The following is a 21,353-nucleotide window of genomic DNA, read 5'->3' as shown; positions in this document are numbered from 1 at the left end:
CTGAGAGCCTCGAGCTCTCGAGAGACAGACTCAACAAGAGATTGATGAAAATACAAGTGATGCCCCACTACCACAGGATCTCCCCCTTGCCTGGCTTGATACACGCCTCGAATCTCCTACTGTATGTAACATCTCGCATCCTATGTTGTGCTACATACCTTAGGCACTGTATTTGTGCTCCATAAGTACTGTGCTGTGCTCCATACCTACTCTACATCTCGCATCCTATGTTGTGCTCCATAAGGTACCTACTATATGTACTCCGTACATGTATACACAAAATGTAATATAACGGCAATCGCAACACAATCACAATCTCATCGGTATTGCGACAGCAAAACAACGCCAAGCTCCGTTCCACTACGCTTGCCATGCATGTTTATTCCACATATCCAGAGGTCATCCAGCCAGCCAGCCAGCCGACCAGCCACAGGAGCCAATATGTATCTGTATGTATCCACATGCACGCCCAACCAGGCACAGACACAGGCACATGAAATATTCAAAAAGTCCATAATGCCCATAATGCGACCACGAACATGACCATCGCAGCTCCAACAATCATCTCGCGTACCCTCCATGAACACCTTTCTTCCAAAATGTGCCTCTGGATCATTTACAAAATCGTGCCAATCTTAGCATCTCTGCAGGTAATTGCTGGGGACCAGCCCGATACCGCCCTTGACGCCGCGCGCCGACTCTTTGACTTCGGCTTCCCACCATCCATCGTCCTGGAGTCGTAGCACCGCGAGGATATCGCCTTTACTGAAGGAGAGTTCCTCCGGGATGGCGGCTGTGTAGGAGTACATGGCTCGTGCTAATACGGTACGGTCAGTGATATTTCTGACAAGGCCAGTCATGCTTGCTTACCATAATGCAATATGCGCTGTGGCTCGGGCGGCGGTGGTGGCGGACCTCGATACGGAATGCTGGCGAGAGATTTGCTCCTCTCTCTGCGCAACTCAATGTCCATTCCGCCCCCACGTTGCTGTGACTGAGAATGGCGGTCATACCCCTGCTGCTGCTGCTGCTGCTGCTGCTGCTGCTGCTGCTGCTGTTGAGAATACCGATCCCCGCCAAAACTTGAGTTCGGTCGCATCATGTTATGACGACTGCGTCCACTACCACTAGCGCTACCGCTGTGCCCGTCGTAGCGTGTCACATCCTGAGAACTGAGTTGCATTTCCATTCCACTCTCCTGTCGTGGAGCGTGGCTTGACCTTGCATCCGGCCTTGGTCTACCTGCATACGGATTTGGCGATGCTGCCCGGTATTGTTGACTTCCTGGTCTTGCGCCTTGTTGTTGCGCCATAGGGTTCGGACTCGCTGCCCTGGGCATCATGCCAGGCGCAGGGCTCCTCGACCGAGGCTGATATGCATCCTGTGCGTGCGGTAGCGGGCTCGCGGCTCGAGGAATCATTCCCGGAGCTGGACTTCTCGCTCTCGGAGGCTGGGTGAATTGGCCTTGTGGTTGCGGGCTACGTGATCGAGGAGGTTGACCGTACTGCGGTTGCGGACTGCGTGCTCGAGGAGGTTGATTGTAAGATTGTGGTTGAGGACTTGCTGCACGCGTCATGCCTGGTGCGGGACTTCGACGGCCATCTCGTGTCCCTGGCCTCGGTGATTGAGTCTGGCTGCCGTTGAGCCGGTTCGTACCCCAGGTTTCAGTGCGATTGAGCATTTCTCGCTTGGTGTGGGCAGGTTGAGGGACACCGAGCGCTGTTTGGACTCGGCCTACTGGTCGCGGCTCTGCGCCTGCCGTCTCATAAGCCGGCGGAGGTGTGCCTCTCTGAGCAGCCAGTCTTGCTTGACTTTCTGCGCTCAGCATGCCTGGTCGAGTGAGTGGTTCCTGCTCTGGGGCTGGAGTGGCCACGCCGTGGTATCGGTCCACCGCAACACGAGTACTCGCCTGCTTGGCCATACCACTACTGCTGCCAGAACTCTGCTTCAAATCCGCCAATGCCTGTGCGATTGGATCATGCATTGGGTCATCGGTCAAAGTGGAAGCTGTCGGAGCCGGGAGGAAGCCGCGTCGGCTGGCAGCACTAGCCTTTGGTGTTGTATCTTGGAACCCATCAGGACTTGCCACGTCGAAGACGTTATTGCCAATGTTGAGCTGGAAGTTTGCTCGCGGATCTGGGGCCTCTTCACCCTCGGGAGCCATGTCAGCTACATTGCGGTTGAAGTAACTCTGCTGTTGCCGCACTGGGGATTTAGTCGGACTTGACTGGGCGCTCGAAACTGTGGGATTTAGGTTGATACGACCATTCGTGGCTGATGCTCCGTTCCATGAACTACGATTCGACGAGAGGTCGCTCGCTGTCGGGTTTTCATGCTCCTTCCTCGACTTTCTGCGGAATGGGCTGTTGGAGAAGAATCCCGATCTCTTCTTATGCACAGACTTTTCCGGCGATGTCATACCTGGCAACTGAACTCCGTTGACGGGCGCCATTTTCGTGGGCGAAGCCGCTCCAGACGACGGTTCAGCACTAGTGAACGAGCTTGGAGCAGAATAGTCGCTCTGGTCATCGCGACTTTCAGGTCGAGTGTTTGAAGACAGAGCTGAACCGGCCACAGACGGTGCATCTGAGCGGCAAAACATGGTCATTCCCTCGGTCGGGTATTGGTTGTGCGGCACCTGAGGGACTCCCCCGTGTTGGCTCGGCGAGTAGTTTGGCGGCACATTGGTAGCTTGCGGTTGCTTGTAGTTGAGAGGCGGCGGGCGGCCACTATTGGGATTTTGAGGCGTTGGCATGTCATCTTCATCCGGTCGCGTCGGCTCCTCCGAGCGTCGTTCTGGTGTCTGGCTTCTTCTTGGCTTCGAGCTTGCGGAATGTGTCGGTGAAGACGATCTGAAAGCGGGATTTGTGGTTCTCGAGAATTGTGCAACCGAGTAGTCATCCTCTGAGGCTTCCGATGCGCTGTCAATGTCATTTCTGGCAAAGTTGATGTATCGCGGAGGGTCAGGGATTTCTTGTCCTGTACCACAAGTCTTGATGAAGCTGGCGATATCCTTCTCCACCTCACAGTTCTCAAGGGCGAGGCGAATCTTCTCACACGACGAATCGTCGGATACGCAAACGGTGCTGGCAATGTTGGCGAAAGCCCACAGGGATGACTTTGTGAAGTCAAGCCGTTCTTCCTCGAGATCTTGGAATTTGTCGCAGGCAGCCTTCCATTCCTTGTTCCAACGGCCGGTTGTTTCCTCCAGCACCTTGACAGCAGCCTCGTATTCATTCGAATTCGACGCCATGTTGATCTGAGTCTTCTCCAACTTGGCCTTGTTCTTGCGCTCCTCTTGTCCCATGACCATGTGGCCCTGAGCGAGATATCCCTTGATCCGGAGACAGTCCTGTTCGTATTTGTCCCGACACTTGTTCACGTGAGCTGTTTGGGTTTGCTTCATTTTGTGGAGTCTCTCGATCCCATTCTGGATAATCTTCCTCCTCTCTTTGATCCCACCTGCGAATGCCGCTAGGGGCTCTTCCAGCTCGGACCTCATCTGCTGGGCGATCACGGCGTGCTGCTTGCCCATCGACTCTGTCTCTCCTCGAGCGACATCGAGACTGGCGCGTAGAGACCCTTGTTCCACACTGCCGAGGGGTTTTCGGGACAGGCTGAGCAGCTTTTTAGCGTAGTCTTCCTCGAGGGCGGCGCGGGCATTGTAGAATGCCTTGAGTTCGTCGCAGGTTGTTTTGGCATTTTGCATGCGGGTGAGCAGAGGGTCGACGCCAGCGTCATCGCGTCCCCAGAAGTTATTGGAAACTAGACGACAGTCAGTCGCGTCAGGTAGGCCGCAGAGACGGCGAACTCACAACTCAGCGGCACAGACGGAGGGGCGCCCACTTCCGAGGCAGTGCCTACTGGCATTGTGCCAGCTTAGGAAGAATGGTTCTACTATCTCTTGGTAACGGCTCAAAGGCGGTAGATACGGTGTACTGTATGCTGTATGCAGTATGCGGTGTCGTCGGGGTTCAAGCAGATACTGAGGATTGTCAAAGCAGCCGATGGGCTGTGAAAGCGAACCCAACGACGAATTCGTACACAGAGTTGGTCACCCCAGCAACCACGAACCGCCAGCAGCCTTGCCGCGCGTATCCGCGTCTCAGCCTCGCGTTGTGGTCCTAGTGGCCGTTTGCTTCACTTCAGTCTCAACGGCTGCCGTTGTGGTCATCAGCTACTTGTTTATGACTTGTTTATGGAGTAAAGTCCGCGCATGTAAGGCGCTCCCAACTGTCCTCGTCCCGGTCCAGGTGATCATTCAACTTCAAACATGTAGCCCCATCCCTTCACCAGCCTCGTGTCTACCTTTACAATCTTCAGCATACCCCAGACGACGCTGGCCACAGTGTCGAGAACAATGACAGAAGCTGACTTCTCCCAGTGCTCGACGCGTTGCGCTGCCCGAAGATTGGTACAGAAAGTGGACAAGACATTTGCGCCATTCGACGCCACATCCATCACCATCCCGTCTAAAGTGGCATCGTCCACTTTCCCGATCTCATTGTTGTCCGTCATCCCGAGGTGGCGATCCCAGGTCGCGTTGATATCCACACCAATTGCTGCATAGTTCTGTCGGATCAAGCTGTTCAGCTCTTTTCGATATGGTGTCACGAGCCCGAAGGAGATGACACCCAGGCTACGTAGAATCGAGTTGAGCGACAATACGGATGTCGTGGCTTTGATACCGGTCTCTGCTTCGATTGCTGCACAGAGTTTCTCATCATGCTCGAAGCCGAGCCAACCCGCACTTGTACCACTCCAACCGATTACATCCACTTTCGCATCTGCGAGCAGCCTGGCAGCGTTCAGAATCGGCGAGAGCTCGAATTGCGCATTCGCCTCGGGGGAAACGTCGATCGTAGTCACTCGGAATCGTGAGAAGTGTACGGAAATGGCGACATCCTTTGATTGGATTGACGAGACGATGGCATGGGTAAGAGGCTCCACAGCCGTATTTGATGACGGCACAAGTACTCCAAGCCGAATAACCCTCATTGTCGCGCCTGTGCCAGTGGTTAGGAGCGCCAATAAGAACTGAAAAGATGCCCTTACGGTAAAAGGTCCAGTGGCACTCGGACAGTAGACAGAGTGAACAGGGTGGCTCGCGTCCCTCAGCTCGGAGTTCGACGTCTATCCCGCCAAGACGCATGTCCCGTAGTCTGGACAAATGCTCCGTAGCCGGCTCTGCCGCAATTCGAGACAAGCCCCATCACGGCCTGCGAAAACGCCAGGAAGCTGCCTCAGAACATCGCTCCGTTCATACAATGAAGACTAGTCCCTCTGTTTCGTCCTTCACTGTTACTCATTCTCTACAAAGGAGTTTGCCAGCCTGCCGAAAAAGGGGACCTCGAAGTGATCAAGTGTCTCGACATCTCTGTAAGCATGAAGTGACAGAAACCCGATGAGAAGCAGGTCGATGGCGAAAAGCATCCAGGAGAGAATCTTTGACCATGCCAAGATCAGGTGCAGAACGAATAATGCCGCGAAGAGCATGCTGGACTGCCATGCATGGAATCGGACGTAGTCGCTTTTGTGCTCAAACATGAGGAGAAACACGCCTCCAGCAGGAGGGAGTAGCAGGTATGCCAGCATTGCTTCATGGTCCACCCTCATGGGCAGGCTGGTCTCAAACGCCTCCAAGCTCTGACCTCGCTCAATTCCAGCAACCGACGGGCGTGCAGGAAAGTCACCAGCAAAGGAACTCGGCGGAGGAAGCGGTTGGACGTCGGAGATGGTACGACCACCACCATACCCAGGTCTGTTTGGGGGAGGAGGCGATCGGATCCGAGGGGAGTCTATCGAGGGTCGGTCCTTAGGAGGAGGTGAAAAGGCACGCTCTCTGTTCGTAGGTCAGTCAGTCATCATTGCCCGTTGAGCGGTGACTGAAGTGCAGCTTACATTTCGGGGGACGCATCCTGGTAGGGCGCGAAGTTCATTGTTTACCTTTGGTCCCTGCGGGTGTCGGTGCTGCAGGGTGGTGGGAAGGCCACTTGGAGCAAAAGGTCTGAGTTCTGTATTTCAAAGAGCGCTCTGCACAGATACCCGCTTAGAGGACTGAACAGCTGAGATGAGGCGACCTGAGCTGGGCTAGGAAAGAACTTGGTGTTGGCTATTATTGAGCCAGTCGACCGAATAAAATTACCTGCGCTGCGCCGCGTCCATACGTGAGCCTTCACCGGAGCTTCGGGCTTGCACAATAGGCTTGAACCTACGCTTAAGCTTGGCGGGTCCAGCAAAGCAACTACCTACTGTAGGAAGTGAGGAGGCACGAGCTCACGTGGGCGTTAACAGCAAATCGTCTTTGATGTCAAAAATAGAGACGAGAGCTCTGGACAGAATCGTCCTCGTTCATTACCTCGTGGATATTCGACCATTCACCCTCATAGCTCCCCATTCATCCAACACGCTCTTCCCAAAACCATGTTCTGCCACAATTACACTCAGTCTACTTGTGGGCACGCGGGTTGCGAATGCCCCTGCGACAGGGTCCAGTTACTGACTCCAGTTCGCGACTGCCTGCACATATCTTGAACCAACAGGTCCGCGCAGCTCGACCGTCTGCTATCCGTCCAGCACGCAATCGGAGTCAGGGAACATGAAGCACTGCTTGTGCCGTGACTTCGGCTGACCGCTCAGCTGGGTCGCTTCATGTTTGCAAAGCAGCCCCCAACAACAATGACGTCGAGCTATGCCTTCGAGAAGGTCCTGTTTCTGCGTAAGGCGTTACCAGCGTTGTGTCATTGTTACTGGTAGCTCAGCCATGTCGAGATAGAAGCGTGACAATACATCACATTTGTCGAAGCGGCATTCGGTTTCTTACATTCGCCGCCGGTCCGTTTAGCAGTCAGGCACACTGACTGGGATATGAAGCGGCACGCTCGTTGCCAATCCACTCAAACTCGTCTCCTTGAATTCATTCCTCATTCCCTTGGCAGTCAGGCGCATAGCCCGGATGGCATCGTCGAGTCTCACTTTTTGCGTGCCTGTTTCGCTGCTGAGCGCCAGGTTGGCACTCGAGATGGCCTTGATGGCACCCAGAGCGTTCCGCTCTATGCAAGGTGCCTGGACCAGACCGCCAATAGGGTCGCACGTGAGACCTAGGTTGTGCTCGATACCGATCTCGGCCGCCTGTTCAATAGCCTCTGGACTGGCCCCCATGCACGCTGCAAATGCGCCAGCAGCCATGGAGCAAGCAACACCTACTTCTGCCATGCACCCGCCCTCGGCTGCGGAGATGGTAGCGCCACGCTTGTACAACATGCCGATGGCAGCGGCCGTCAGTAAGAAGGTCATCACATCACGTTCCGCATCGTCGCTAACGAATTCGATCGTGTACTTCAGCACAGCGGGGATAATGCCCGCGGCCCCGTTCGTAGGAGCTGTCACGATCCGTCCACCAGCAGCGTTGGTCTCATTGACGGCTATAGCGTACACAGTCAAGTAGTCCATGGCCGGGAAAGTGGTGCGGCGCAGGGGTGACGGAGGAATGGGATGCTCCAGGGACCCATGAACGCGGAGCGGCTGTCGCCTTCCCACGCCGGTCGGTACCCGAGTCACTGCTGTAGGTTTCGATTCAGGCAGGGATTTATTGCTCCTCTTTTGGGGAGGTTGTTCCTGACTTCCGACTCCTCGGGCACCTTGCGTGTGGGAAGGATAAAGCCCCCTCGTAAGCCGCTGGTACAATGCTGGAGCTCGTCGATGCAGCTTCAACGACCCTGGCAAGGTGGAGTCTTGCGGTGCCTGGACACCTTCGAGGATGCTGTCGTCCATGACCCGCCAAATCCGAAAGACCTTTTGATATATGTCCTCGTCTGAATACCCGTGGCTCTTTTCGTTCTCAAAGACCAGCTGCGCAATGGTCAGGTTATGTTTGTGGCATAAATGTAACAAGCTGGCAGCATTGCGGAAGGGGTAACGGGGCTGATGGGACGCGGTACTGTCGCCGGAATCAGGGCTAACACCTGTCGTCCCGGCCGCCGCGGGCGACAAGGCGGTTGACCTAGACTCTGTCACAATCTCAGGCAGGTTAGTAGGATTCGCAGCGGCGTCGTCCGGGGCTTTGATCTCTGCTCCTGTTTTCCGATCTCCCGCTGCATCCGCTCGCCGGATCTCCTTGTAATACATGTTCTCTGATAGATCAGCTGGATGCTGTCCTGAATCCCGGATCATCAAATCCTGTGTGTTTTCTGAGGGGCCATTGGGCGGAGCCTGCGAATCTGGGCTGGAAGCTGGATTAATAGAAAGCGCGCCGTTGACGACAAAGCCGCCACCAACACTAAACAGATCGTTGGTTGCTAACATGTCGCCTTCCTCATCAAACACGGTTAGGCGCATGCCATTGCTGTGTACGGGCAGCTTTCTCCCCCATTCCCAGACAAAATCGCGCTCATAATCAAAGGCCACCTCTTTGCCCTTGCCAGCTGGAAGGCCACGGCCGAGGAAAAGCCTCTTCCCGGTTTTAATCTCAGCAAAACGCTTGGGCACGTATGACGTGTCGACGCTCTCGACGTCAGCACTCTCCAGACCCAGTAGCAAGGCCGACGGCGTCATGTGGCCCTCACCCGTAAGAGCTAAACTGCCGTAGATGGAAACACGTATCTTGTTAACCCTGTGCAGCAGATTGGCCTCCGCGAGATCCGCCACAAAGATGTTGCCAGCACGCATAGGTCCGACGGTGTGGGACGAGGACGGGCCAATGCCAATGGAGAAGAGGTCAAAAGTTGAGATGACCGCATGCTCATGCTCTGCTTCACTGTACGTGCCACTGTCTTCATCATCGGGGTATGGCTTCGGCGATGTTGTGCTCAAGTGACGAGAACCAGGGGCTCCGGACACAAGAGAAGCTCTGGTCAATGGGCGCCGATAACTTCCTGCCGTGTCAAGGCGTCTATAACTTGTGTCGATCAGCCGTCCTCGTAAGCTGAAGGTCGAAGCACCAATGACCCGTGGCAGGGCAAACCAGAGGCAACTCGTGCGTTTCATCACGCCAAAGGTTGCGATTAGCGAGCGACTGCTGCCACGGTCAGGGCATCGAGTAACCACACGTAGAGGATTCTTCACGGCGGCTTCGTCGACACAATAATAAACAGCGTCGCGGGGTCTTGGCAAGGGGTAACGTCACCTTTTAGGGTTTAGCCCTAAATGCCACCCCCAGTATCAAGGGCTGGCAGGATCTTCGCCACTGGACAGAGTGAGGAATGCATGACCAGATATGTGCGGTCCAAGCTCGGTCCTCCTCGGAACTGCTCCAGCAACGACTGCAAATGGGCACAGATATCACCTCGAGTCTACGCTGCGCAGCGGAGAGGGTGGGCTTTGCTGGCAGGACCAGGCTCTCACACACGCAGGCATGGCTCGAAATCTAAAGAATAGGTGATACCCACAACGCATGTACATGTCAACTCTAGTCCAACGCTGCTGAACTTCAAATTCGAGTTCCCCATCCTGGTTCTCAGCGACCGTCTGATTGGTAGACCATGATTGTCCCGCCATTGAGGTGAGAGTATTGAATATGACGAGCTCTGGACGGACGATGGAACGAGGCCAGCCGAGCTGGAGTTAAGTGAGAAAATAAAAAACCTGCGTAGCGCTCCGAGGCATATGAACGAGGAGGGTTTGGTGGTTTGAAAGTCCATCTCATGAGATCATGTATGTTCGGGGCAGGGTGGTATAAAAATAGTAGCAGGGTAAACACGGCTAGACAGCATCAAGTTCAAAGTCCCAAGGCTGTCCGAGTCATCGAGGTCAAAAAGGGGAACCGGAGACCATGTGGTAAAGAGGCCTCGATATCGTCATCCATAATGTCCGGGCTCGCTGGTGAGGTGCTTTCTGCATGATCAGGCATCTGAAGTGGTATGTTTATGCTGGATTTTGGTTGAAAATTGATGGGTCAATGCTACTGAAGGATGGGCGACGATTTGCTACTTCATCCGTGGAATTCCAAAACGCTGTAACTGAATTAACCAAAGATAATTGTTCCAAACAACCCGAAGACCTTCTTGACGCAGGTCCTGCACCACAGCATCTCAGAATCTATCAAGGGTAACGAAGAGCATTTGGCTAATATCTGCAAGAAGGCTTGTCGATCCAAGCGTCGAGTCAAAATAACATATTACTTCATATCTTGTGTTCTGATTCATGATGGGATGAGGCTGGCCGAACTATCGCGAGTATCTTGCGCACGACAGTATCTGTGTTTTGAGAAGGCTCGGATAACACGTCAGGCGACACACTTACGGCCTCAAAACTTCCTTCGAGGTCGAAGCCGGTCAGGGAGGGTGCCTAGTTGTGTTTTAAGGTTGAGTAGGACGCCCTTCCTGGTCCTGGATATGCCTGCAGGCATAGTCTCATCGCCAAAGGTTCCCTCGCCGCATCCATTGCAACCGCAGAGGCACTGCGCGAGAGCCGCCGAGAAGGGCGCCTTAGCCTCCTTGAAACACCATCTGAGAGGATGTGAAGTGCCCGGCTTCCCTTGTGCTTCCAGCGTTGGTGTCATTGACGCTCGCATTCAACCCCATATGCCAGCATTTGCGGTGGCAGCAGGATCGAGGCAAGCCTTTGAGTGTGTTCTTGAACGCGCCAAGGACATCGTAGCCAGGGCACATGATCTGCTTGACCGTCCTGATTGATAGAGGCGTGATGCGAGGTCAGGGAACCAATGAAGCTCAGGCGAAACTTCAATCGACCAATGATAAATGGCGGTCGAGAAAGGAAGTCTCTTTTCGCTCCCATCTCGCACATATGAAGGTTCCGCTTGTGCGTGCAGAGAGGAACAATTTCAGCCTCTCGAAAAGACAAAGACCCGTCTACAAGTCGATATTGTGTCTTGAGCTGACCTTGTTCCGAGTTAGAGCTTCGAAGTTCGTTTTGCTGATATGGCAACGCGAGGCGCGTTCCACAAGCCTTTCTTGCCAGCAGATTGCCCTCTGAGCCTCACCACAACGCTGCGCAGGGTGGTAATGTTGAGGGCAATGGCCACCCGTCTGAACGAGCCGAGTCTTCTGATTTATGAAAACGCAGTTGGAACCTTTTCAACCTCAACCACGCCCCCTCGTGCCCCTACCCGCGGTACCCCGGCCAATACCTGAAGTGGTCCTCCTTGTCGAAGATGTCCCTCGCCTGATACCGCTGGAATTGGTGCCACCCATCTGAACATAGGATGACGAGGGCGTGTGCGCAACCGACCCTCGCCCAGCAGAAGGCGCCCTCGATGTGCCTCTCGAAGTGCCGGCTTTGGTAGGCTTGACGACTGCTTCTGTTTTCCGCTTCTCCTCTTCGTCTGCGCGTCTTGCTGCTGCTATCTTTCGCTCTTCTTCCTCTGCTTCTCGTCTCTCGGTAGCACGCTGCTTCTGTAAAGCTTCCTCCTCGATGTTGGCAATATCCTGGCTGGCACCCTGCCACGAGGGGTCGAGGATGAGTCGTTGGTTGTGTTCGGTCTGAGATAATATCCGAGTCCATGTGTTGAGTAACGCAGAAGCAGCCGAGACAGTGTTATTGAGGGTCTGGTGGCTTCAGTCAGTATGAGACGTGTAGGGTAGCCCTCCTGTCCACTACCTTCATGTTGTCTTTCGCCTTTCGCAAACTGAGAGTCACGCCTTGAATTGCTTCATTGACCTGCCGGACGCTTTCCAGTTCCTGACGCAGGCTTTCGTCACGTTCTCGTTGCTCCTGGTATGTAGGTTTTGTTGAATGGGCCTGCTTGCTGGTGTCTTCTGGCTTGGAGGGAGAATCCCACAAGCTCTCGTCGAGGTCGTCAATAGGAAGAGAATTGCGGTGATTCATGATGGCAGGAGCAAGGAGAAAATGCTGTAACAACGTGGAACAGCATTTACCGTTATATTTTAGTATGTGTACTCCGTACAGAGTAGACAGTAAATGGTCCGCAAATGTGCACATGGCGACCACTTCGCGCGTGGTGGAGGGATGTGGAGGGACGAGCGCGTTCGGGCTGCAGCCACTGGATCGCCTACGCCTCGCAGCAGCGGAGCCCGCAGCTGGTGGCGCCACTACTGGGTACAGCGCACACTGCATTCCCAGCCACGTCAATCACCGCCCAATGGACAAGGCCCAGCCTCCAACATCGACCTCATCGTTGACCTCCTTCTATCTGTAACTCCCAATGCTGCCGATTCCTTCCAACATACCATACGCGCATTCAGTCGGTCGTCTTACCATACATTACACCTTGATACTCTGAGTTCCTGTGCGGCCCCTACACTGGGACTTCACCCTTGGGGTCCGGCAGTCGATTGACGGTTACTTCACTTTGTTCCTGAGCGCTCAGCAACATGGCTTCAACTCCGCCGCTTCAGATCGCATCCACCCCTCAAACTCCTCCCACACCTTTACACGGCACTACCTATGATTGCCGTCCTACTAGAGCCAGCTCAAGAATCGCAGCAAGACAAGTCCGTTTAACTCCTGATGCGCCCCAGCCAAGTACCAGACCCGATGCAACAGTGACAACCCCAAAGTCGTCAAGGCAGTCCAGACAGAGACAAACTGCACCAGGTATTCACTCGCCTGATTCAACGCCGCGGAATAAGCAAACTCGCCGGGTGCAAATCATCTCTCCCTCCTCTCCCGAAAGCGAGACTTTGCCGTCCAAGCAAATGACACGCTCCAAAGCGCACCTGCAACCCTCTACTTCCTCTTCAACTATAATATCCGACGGCATGCTCCCTACCCCAGTCAAGACCCCCAAGAAGAAAATGGTCGCCAAGGCGAACAATGCTGCTCGAGCACTGTTTCAAGAAAACCCCGACATGGTGGATTTTGAGCCAAGTCCGAGAAGAAATCGTAAGAACAAGCGCTACAATGGCTTCTCCCTCGAGAGCTTTTCTGCCGAAGACGAAAATCATGGGCAGATTCAGATCTTCACCGACTCACGGGATAGAGTTCCGCAAGTCGACCACGGCCGATCCAATCCCTTCGTGGACCACGAGGTGAATAGCGAGGCATCGACCAGTCAAAAGGTCGAAGGAACTTCGAAGCGGCGCAAGCTCAGTGGGGAGAGAAAGAAGGTAGATCCTCAAGTGGCGGCGGCCATTCGAGAGGACGAGGGCATGGTCTACGTCTTGTAAGTCATCTCACTGACTACCATTGCGTCGCCTACTAATCATTTTCTAGTCGCGGCAAGAAGGTCTACAGACGATTTGACGACGAGGACGACGAGGAAGAGGAGATTGAGGATGATCTGGGCCTCCTTGAACACTCACCCGAATCGACCACCCATTCGCTCCGGACTCTCACACGTCGCTCAATCAAGCCAAAACGACTATTCCAGACCGAGACGCAGAAAAAGGCACGCAAAGCCCAGGAGGAGGAAGAAGCCTTGACGGACATTGAAGAACCAACTGGTCAGACAGCGAATGCCGATGTGTCTAGTCCTGGTTCGCCGAGTATCCAGATGGGAAGGTCACTGCGGTCATCTGGGAAAGCTCTTCTCTTCACATATGAAGCCGAATCGCACGATGCTGATGCGAGCTCGAATAAGAAGACTAGCCCCTTTGATACTTGGCCTAGACTCAAGTCTGGTGGTAGATCTTCATCCGGAGGTCAGAAGGGGAGAAAGAGGGGTGCTCCAGACGCTGCTGATGACACCGTCGGAGTAGCAGCAGTGGAGTCTAAGAGAACGAGGGTTTGAATCAGCGAGCAGTAGGCCGACATCCTCGCCACGGCGCGTCTTCAGCAACTCTTTCTTGGGTTGTCGATCCCGGGGACTTGTATAATCCAAGGCGCAAGGCCTTGGATTGTCCGGTGTGGGCAAGACTTGTATTCTTCTCGAGCGACGACTTGTTTTTTTTTTTTACGACCTGGAGTGGCTTGAGGGCTGAATGAGTTCCCTCTATTCAGGCATTGCAGGCTTTAACCATATGTGTCAAAAGCAAACCCTCGAGATAGTACAATGACAGAGCGAAACGAGATTGACATGCCCAGCCCTTCCTGCTAGTGAATTTCTTAAGAGGCTGTTGTGACGCTCACGTGATATGTGCCAAGGCGTGAAGGAGAAGGACAAGGACGACTGGGCCGTCCTCGACAGCCAGCACATCCTGTCTCCAAGTTGTTCCTGCTGTCACATCTCATCAACATTTAGTCTTTCTCTCATTCACGCGGTGAACCACTGTGTTCTAGACGCTTGCTCTTTATCGCTTACCTCTCCACCTCTCTCGCGTTCCCTTCACCTGCACTGCGTCTGGACACAAACCGTGCAACGTGACTGCTCCTCCCCGCAAACCCTTCGTACACACCACCGCCCTTTCCAAGGTCATGAATGCTTCCCATGATCACCAGTCCTGCCGCGTCCGGCCCCTCTTCGCTCTCAAAGATATCCGCGACTCAGATTCTCCTGCTTCTTGATACCATCAGCGAAAGAGAGGGAAAGCAGAAGTGGGAGGCCAAGAGGGAGAAGATTCAGCGACTGCTTGACTCCAACGGCATGGAGGTCTTTTCCCAGTTCCTCCGGCGCGCCATCTCCCTCAACAATGCCGCCATTTTCCAGGGAGCCAAAGATCATGACCAGGGAAGCTACAGATTGCTACACGAACAGTTGGACAAAGTCGCCTCAGATCCAGAACAACCTGCAAAGATTGCCGAGGCCATCGACACCTCTAAGGAGGACTCCTTCCGCGATTTCGATCTAGTGGCCTTTATCCAACACTTCTTCCCTTCCGACACTCTACCTCAAGTCATCCTCGCTGTCGCCTTCACAAAATGCTCTCGAGTCGACCTGAGAACAAAAGCCGAGAGCTTCTTGACAAACTTCGCCCAGTCCTCTCTGCGGACTCTGTCAGAAAGCCGCAGCGCCAGTTCACCCTCCTTTGCCGCTGAGAATATCTGCTCGGTAGTTGAGTACTTCTCGTTGGCCGCTGCTTCAATAACCACCCAAGATCAAAAGGACGACCTCTGGCGGGCCATCACACCTCGATACACAGGGACCAAGCCCGAACTATTATATGGTGCCTATATGGTCACGCGCCTCCCATCCGAAAATCGAGACATTGCACGTGGCCTGCTGCGCCATGGGCCTAAAGTACTCGCGTCGGAACAAGCAGCTCGAGATTTTCTGGCATCCTTGCCTGCGCCCACCATCACTGAACCCCAGGCGGCCAATGCCATCCTATTCCTGATCCTTACCGTCAACCAACAATACGAATTGTTGAATCTAGTGGAAGCTCTCCGGGTGAGACAGCTGGACTGGAACCTGGTCATCCAAGCATTCGACATCCCGGGTCTTCGGTTGCGCAGGACAGAATTCCCAAGACTGTACGGGTCCCTACTGCATGTTGCACAGGAAGATACACACCTGGACATCCAGAGACTCTGGGGAGGAACCTGGCAAAATCCAGCTACCCAGATTTCACTTCTCGCTGGATTCCTCGCTGCTCCCCCAACAGTGGTACGCGTTGCGAGAATACCGCATTTGCGTCCGACTCTGCCTCAAGATGAGTTAAAGAAGCTGTCCCCCGAAGTCGTGAATTTGATCAGTGCGGACCTGGAAACTCCATACGCCTCCGCCGATGCTTGTCAGGCCATCTTTGAGGTCGTCCTCGGTCCAGCGACCGGGCCAGATGGAGAAGATGCAATGGACATATTGCAAGACGTCTATCAAAATCACGCAGCCATCTTCCTGCTGTTCCTTGCCCGCACTAATGCCAAACCGTGGGCGAGTGACCAAGAGAAATTCATCGCGGAATGCTTCAGCCTTTTCCTTGAGAAACAACGCCCCGATTATCGTCCGGTCCTACAGGCTCTCGCGACACAGAATCCTCAATACCTCTTCGAACTTTGCCATCTAGTCTTTCAGAACGATCCTCGCCAGACAGAAGTCATCTATGAGCGCGCCGAGGAGTTTGGGTGGACTGAAGAATTTCTTAAGCATTGGACCAACCCCTTGGCCCTCGATATCGCCTGTATGCGCGACCGGCTGCGACAGGACTTCGACCTTGAACGATATCTCGCAGAAGCCGCAGAGGGGCAAACGAACCTGGGTTTGATCCTCGCCAAGTACCTCCGGATCAAGGCAGACGACGAATTCAGGGTTCAGCGTGGTGGAGCACCGCCACAATCAATTCCACTCACTCTGCGAAACGTACATACTCTCCTGGAAAAGGTCGAAGACAATCTGGATGATCGTGACGCCGTCGAAAGCGCCCAGACGACATGCTTACAAACTTATCCGCGATTAATGAACTATGGAGCAGGTTTTGATGACATCTTGGAAAGAAGCAGTGAAGAAAAGGGCAATAAGCTTTCCGAAGTTATTGACAAACAGATGTCCGAGCTGTTTGGGCGCATGTATCGAGGAGAGCTGTCCATTCGCGACATGGTCAACGAAATGCGCAAGTTCAAAACGTCGACAGATCCAGACCAGCAGGATCTCTTCTGCTGCATTGTTCACGGGTTGTTTGACGAATACGTCTGCTACAGCGAATATCCGGAAGACGCTCTGGAGAAAACTGCCCTTCTGTTCGGCAATATCATCAAGTACAATCTTCTCCCTTCCATTCCCCGAGATTTTGGACTTGCTCTCATCCTTCGGGCCGTCCGCGATCACGAACCGGACACACTGATGCACCGCTTTGGCATAGAAGCATTACTGCAGATCAGCGATCAACTTTCGGAATGGCCCGGCTTGTGCAGTCTTCTCTTGCAAGAACCTTCACTTCATCAACATGCAGAGCTTATGCAGCGAGCCGAGGAGGGCCTCCGCGCCCAACAGGCAGCTGGTAATGGCAACGGCCACGGCCTCGGGGCCAACGGTATTGGCAGCGGTCACACAGTGAACGGGGCTGCTGATGTGGTCGCTCAAGATACTGGTCGTGGTTTCCGAGCCTTACACGCTGACCCTCCTGATCCTGCTGCCCATTTCCGTGAGCCTGACCAGAAAGTCCAAGAGAAGATTCTGTTCGTTATCAACAACCTCTCCAAGGACAACATGTCCAGCAAATTGGCCGACTTGAAGGAATCTTTTGCCCCTGAGCACTACCAATGGTTCGCCTCATATCTCGTGGAACAGCGTGCCAGACTAGAGCCAAACAACCAGGAAATGTACTTTCAATTCGTCAGCAAGTTTGGCGACAACTTACTCATGTCTGAGGTCATCCGCGAAACATATGTCAGCATCAACAAGATGATGAGCGCTGAATCCACAATAAATTCTGCTACTGAAAGAAGTCACTTGAAGAACCTTGGAGGCTGGCTAGGGTCGCTCACTCTGGCACAAGACAAGCCAATCAAGCACCGGAATATCTACTTCGTTGATCTCCTCGTCGAAGGGTACGACACCCAAAGACTGATCCTGGTCATCCCCTTTACATGCAAAGTCCTGGCGCAGGGTGTGAACTCTCTGGTGTTCGTACCTCCAAATCCCTGGCTCATGGAGATTATCGGTGTGCTTTTGGAGCTTTATCATCACGCAGAACTCAAGCTGAATCTGAAGTTTGAGATTGAAGTTCTTTGCAAAGAATTCAAGCTTGACTTCAAGAAGCTTGAGCCTGGTTTGGTGATTAGAGATCGGCCTCAGGCAGAAGATGATGTAGCCAATCTTTCGGGATTGCAAGATGGCGTGGAGAATTTCGACGAGATTGGGCTGAACGGCGCAATGAACCGAGCCGTCCGCGAGCGCCTATCTGCGCCGGAGATCATGGCAACGCTTCCGAATCTCGAGGACGTGCTCAAATATCCGCCCACCTCAGGCTCGCCTCAGGATCAGGCTATGGTCAAGAACATCATCTACCGCGCATTCGACCAAGCTATCCAAGAAATCATCGCCCCTGTTGTCGAACGATCAATCACAATAGCGTCGATCTCCACGGCTCAACTTGTCGCGAAGGACTATGCCCTTGAGCCAGATGTGGAAAAGTACCGTCTGGCCGCTAGACAGATGGTCAAGTCGCTTGCTGGCAGTCTTGCCCTCGTCACATGTAAGGAGCCTCTTCGAATGAGCATCTCAAATTACATTCGTCGCCCTGCTCAGGAGGATCTGCCCGAACACCTGCTGCCTGAGGGAGCCATTCTGATGTGTGTGAACGACAATCTGGACACGGCATGTTCTCTTGTGGAGCAAGCTGCTGAACAACGCGCCATGGCAGAAATTGACCAAGTCATTGAAGGTGATATGGAAGAACGTCGTCGCTTCCTTGCCGAGGGGGGAAACAGAGATTTCATGCCTGCAGGAATCAATCGGTGGTCAGCTTGGATCCCGGAGCCCTACAAGCAAACTGTCGGCGGCCTGAACGAAGCGCAACGGGCAGTTTACGAAGAGTTTGACCGGAGAGTGCATGGGATGAATGCCAATCACCTACCGAATGCTTCTACCGACACGACTGGCCGACAGATTCCTGATATCTTGCAAGATCCTCTAGCGATGCCCAATCTCTCAACCCCTGCTGACCAGCCCGCTCTTCCTCATCAGAGCCCGTTAGTCCAACAGGAGAATCGGATGCTCTCAGCTATGCAACAGCCACGCGTCAATGGCTTTGCTGAAACCGTCCCACCTCATGAGCGCATATCCATCCTCATCGAAGACATCCAGAAGGCTGCGAGAGCATCAGGAACCACACGGGTGAAGGATCTAGAGAAGAACGGCTCGATTTTCCAAGATTTTAGGCAAATCCTGATCGTCCTGACAACGTCCCAGCGCCCAGCAACCGATTTGCTCGCACGCCAAATCGCGGAAAAAATTTGCGCCACCTTTACGCAGAAGCCTCCGGACAGCCCGCTCGAGGCTGAGGTCCTAGCATTCCTGCTATCCAAACTATGTCAACTGTCGGACCTCATCGTCAGAGATGTGCTGAGGTGGATGACAGCTAGTGAGGAGCTCATTCTGGCCAGCTCGAACGTGGTGGTGGCGTTAATCACGGTGGGCTTGTTGGAGATCTCTCGGGTTGATGCCGCCCTCTCTTCGTCCATCCTGAATAAAAATGTGCGAGGGCTCGAGATCCTGGCTGAAATCCTCGACCAGACGCTCTTTACTGATGAGCCAACCGCCCTACGAGCCGACTTCGCCAATAGCCTCGTTGCAATGTCTGCCTGGGTGAAGGAGCAGCCCGATCTCCCGGTGGCGTCAGAAATCAGCGCAAAGCTCAAGGCCCACGGCATGCCTGAATTTGTGAGCGTCGAAGTCACCGACAAGACCAAAGCGAGGCAAGATCAGATGCGCTACGTGTTCGACGAATGGGTAGGGATCTTCGAGAGCATCGGTCAAAATGACAGCACATGCGCTGCTTTCCTGAAGGAACTCCACAAGGAGCAGACGATCAACAGTACGGAAGACTTGGCCGAATTTTTCCGATTGTGTATCGACTCATGCATTGAATGCTACGAGCGAGAGGCCCAAAGTCCGAGAGGCAGTGTCGAGGTCGCTTTTGCGCACGTAGATGCGCTCTCCCGCCTGGTCATCATGCTTGTCAGGTTCCAAGGCGAGACAAATGGTGCGGTTCGACTCAGCAAGGCGCCATACCTTGAGACCATCTTGACGGTCATTGTGCTGGTTTTGAACCACCATCAAAACATGCGGGGCGTGGCTTTCCCCCAGCGCCTTTTCAACCGCCTGCTCGCAAACCTGCTCTACGAGTACGCTGCTGCTCGACTGGATACCACCAGTGACCACAACGAGATGATGTCGGCCTTCGCCAAATGCTTCAAGTCTCTCCAGCCTTCGTGGTTTCCGGGATTTACCTACGCGTGGTACAGTCTCATCGTCCACCGCGTCTTTGTGGCGGGTATGCTGAAATCGAACAATCAAGCTGGCTGGGATACATATCGAGAGCTCGTCGGATTGCTTCTTCACCACATCTCCGAATTGTCCACCACCGCTGGCTTCGAACTTTTGAATCTCGACCTGTACAAGGGCACGCTGAGGAACATCCTCGTCCTGCTCCATGATTATCCGGAGTTTCTCTGTCAGAACCATACCTATTTCTGCTCACGCATTGCGTACGGGATCCCGCAGCTCAGGAATCTCATTCTTACGGCGAAACCATCGGCGTATCACGATCTGCCTGATCCGATGACGCCAGGCCTGAAAATCGAACGGCTCGAAGAGATGAAGAAGCATCCGACCATGGCGGGCGACCTTGACTTGCCGCTACGACAGGCCGACATACGGGATGTCATACTGAGCGCCATCCGTAAATCATGTGACTATGAAGTCGCCTTGAAGCAGATCAAGGCAGCCCTTCTTGAAGGCCAGGTGCGGTCGACAGCTATGGGACCGGCGAAGAGTGTCGAGATCATCAACGCCCTGGTGCCGTTCATTGGCCAAGAGGCACTGAGCAACTCCCCCGGTAGATTCGACGGCAACTCGGCACCGGTGGTGTTCACGACCAAGCTCGCGCTCAGTCTCGGCTACGAGGGTCGGTATCAAGTCCTCAATGCCATTGCAGACCAGATTCGGTACCCCAGCACCCATACGGACTTCTTCTGCAAGCTCATGCTTCACCTTTGGGGATCCGGCAATGTTGATGAACCACAGCGCGAACTTCGGGAACAGATATCGCGAGTCGTCTACGAACGACTGACGGTTGCCCGCCCACACGTCTGGGGCATGACCATCCTGTTCCTGGAACTACAGCAAAATGGCAGTTATGGGTTCTGGGAGAACCTAGCGCCCGAGTCGAACATGCAACAGCGGTTGCAACAAGCGATGCGGACTGCTCACTAGTGTGAGAAGAGATACTGGTGTATATATCCAGCGAAAGGCGGAAGGCGAGACGGAACCACGACCGGGGGTTGAAATTCCTTTCTTGTACACTGTTCTCGTGATTTGGGTGTGTGGGAGGCCCGGACGACATGGCGATGGTCACCTTTGCGGTATCATGCATATGACGGAGCACTGAATTAGCAGGGCATGGAATCCCGGCCCTATATGCGGACGGAGAGCACAAGGCCAACGGACATAATCATCACACGAGGAATGACCGGTGTTCTTATGACTTGAAAATTACTGCGATGGGAAGAAAAGCAAGAGTCCTATTCGTAATGCTCGATGGCATGGCATGGCAGGAAAAGGGAACAGTCGCTCGTTTGTGGAGGCCATCGAGGTGTTCGTCGACGGGCCCGTGTTCAGGCAGGGACACCAAGGACAGCTCGCAGCCTCCTCTGGCTTGCTGGGAACCTGGTCCAGCCACTTGATCAATATTTTGTGTAACATAGATGACTTTTGAATGAAAGTAAAGTCAGCCCTCCACGATCGCGTCGGTCTTGGTGCATCGTTTGTCTTCGTCCTGGAGCTGGTCAGGTGCCGGGGCAGCAATTTTGCTGACATCATTCCCTTGCCGAATCTGGTCAATCTGGCGGCTTTGTGTGGCGTGTCACTAGTTGAAAACCGGGTTTTCGACTTGCCCGCA

At 53.9% G+C, this 21,353-nt stretch overlaps 7 protein-coding genes across 7 annotated transcripts; 2 read left to right on the top strand and 5 right to left on the bottom strand.

The window, feature by feature from the left end:
* Positions 1–635: 635 nt before the first annotated feature.
* On the bottom strand, positions 636–3,870 carry G647_02802 (uncharacterized protein; the record flags this gene model as incomplete). Its single annotated transcript, XM_008727148.1, has 3 exons — positions 636–817; positions 871–3,765; positions 3,816–3,870. 3 exons carry the CDS (start codon positions 3,868–3,870, stop codon positions 636–638), a joined length of 3,132 nt encoding a protein of 1,043 aa, XP_008725370.1.
* A 387-nt stretch (positions 3,871–4,257) lies between these two features.
* G647_02801 (uncharacterized protein) lies at positions 4,258–4,998 on the bottom strand (the record flags this gene model as incomplete). The annotated part of the gene is made up of 1 exon (XM_008727147.1): positions 4,258–4,998. The coding sequence occupies one exon, from the start codon at positions 4,996–4,998 to the stop codon at positions 4,258–4,260; it is 741 nt and encodes a 246-aa protein (XP_008725369.1).
* A 303-nt stretch (positions 4,999–5,301) lies between these two features.
* Positions 5,302–5,939, bottom strand: G647_02800 (uncharacterized protein; the record flags this gene model as incomplete). The annotated part of the gene is made up of 2 exons (XM_008727146.1): positions 5,302–5,842; positions 5,902–5,939. The coding sequence occupies 2 exons, from the start codon at positions 5,937–5,939 to the stop codon at positions 5,302–5,304; spliced, it is 579 nt and encodes a 192-aa protein (XP_008725368.1).
* Positions 5,940–6,840: 901 nt separating this feature from the next.
* Positions 6,841–8,667, bottom strand: G647_02799 (L-serine ammonia-lyase; the record flags this gene model as incomplete). The annotated part of the gene is made up of 1 exon (XM_008727145.1): positions 6,841–8,667. One exon carries the CDS (start codon positions 8,665–8,667, stop codon positions 6,841–6,843), a length of 1,827 nt encoding a protein of 608 aa, XP_008725367.1.
* Positions 8,668–11,039: 2,372 nt separating this feature from the next.
* Positions 11,040–11,784, bottom strand: G647_02798 (uncharacterized protein; the record flags this gene model as incomplete). The annotated part of the gene is made up of 2 exons (XM_008727144.1): positions 11,040–11,504; positions 11,557–11,784. 2 exons carry the CDS (start codon positions 11,782–11,784, stop codon positions 11,040–11,042), a joined length of 693 nt encoding a protein of 230 aa, XP_008725366.1.
* A 506-nt stretch (positions 11,785–12,290) lies between these two features.
* On the top strand, positions 12,291–13,648 carry G647_02797 (uncharacterized protein; the record flags this gene model as incomplete). The annotated part of the gene is made up of 2 exons (XM_008727143.1): positions 12,291–13,081; positions 13,132–13,648. 2 exons carry the CDS (start codon positions 12,291–12,293, stop codon positions 13,646–13,648), a joined length of 1,308 nt encoding a protein of 435 aa, XP_008725365.1.
* A 636-nt stretch (positions 13,649–14,284) lies between these two features.
* Positions 14,285–20,668, top strand: G647_02796 (uncharacterized protein; the record flags this gene model as incomplete). The annotated part of the gene is made up of 1 exon (XM_008727142.1): positions 14,285–20,668. The coding sequence occupies one exon, from the start codon at positions 14,285–14,287 to the stop codon at positions 20,666–20,668; it is 6,384 nt and encodes a 2,127-aa protein (XP_008725364.1).
* Positions 20,669–21,353: the final 685 nt, after the last annotated feature.

The sequence above is a fragment of the Cladophialophora carrionii genome, assembly GCF_000365165.1.
Source record: "Cladophialophora carrionii CBS 160.54 unplaced genomic scaffold supercont1.2, whole genome shotgun sequence".
Classification (NCBI taxonomy): Eukaryota; Fungi; Ascomycota; class Eurotiomycetes; order Chaetothyriales; family Herpotrichiellaceae; genus Cladophialophora; species Cladophialophora carrionii.
The sequence above is the reverse complement of the archived record's forward strand: the minus strand, read 5'-3'. Positions and strand labels throughout refer to the sequence as shown.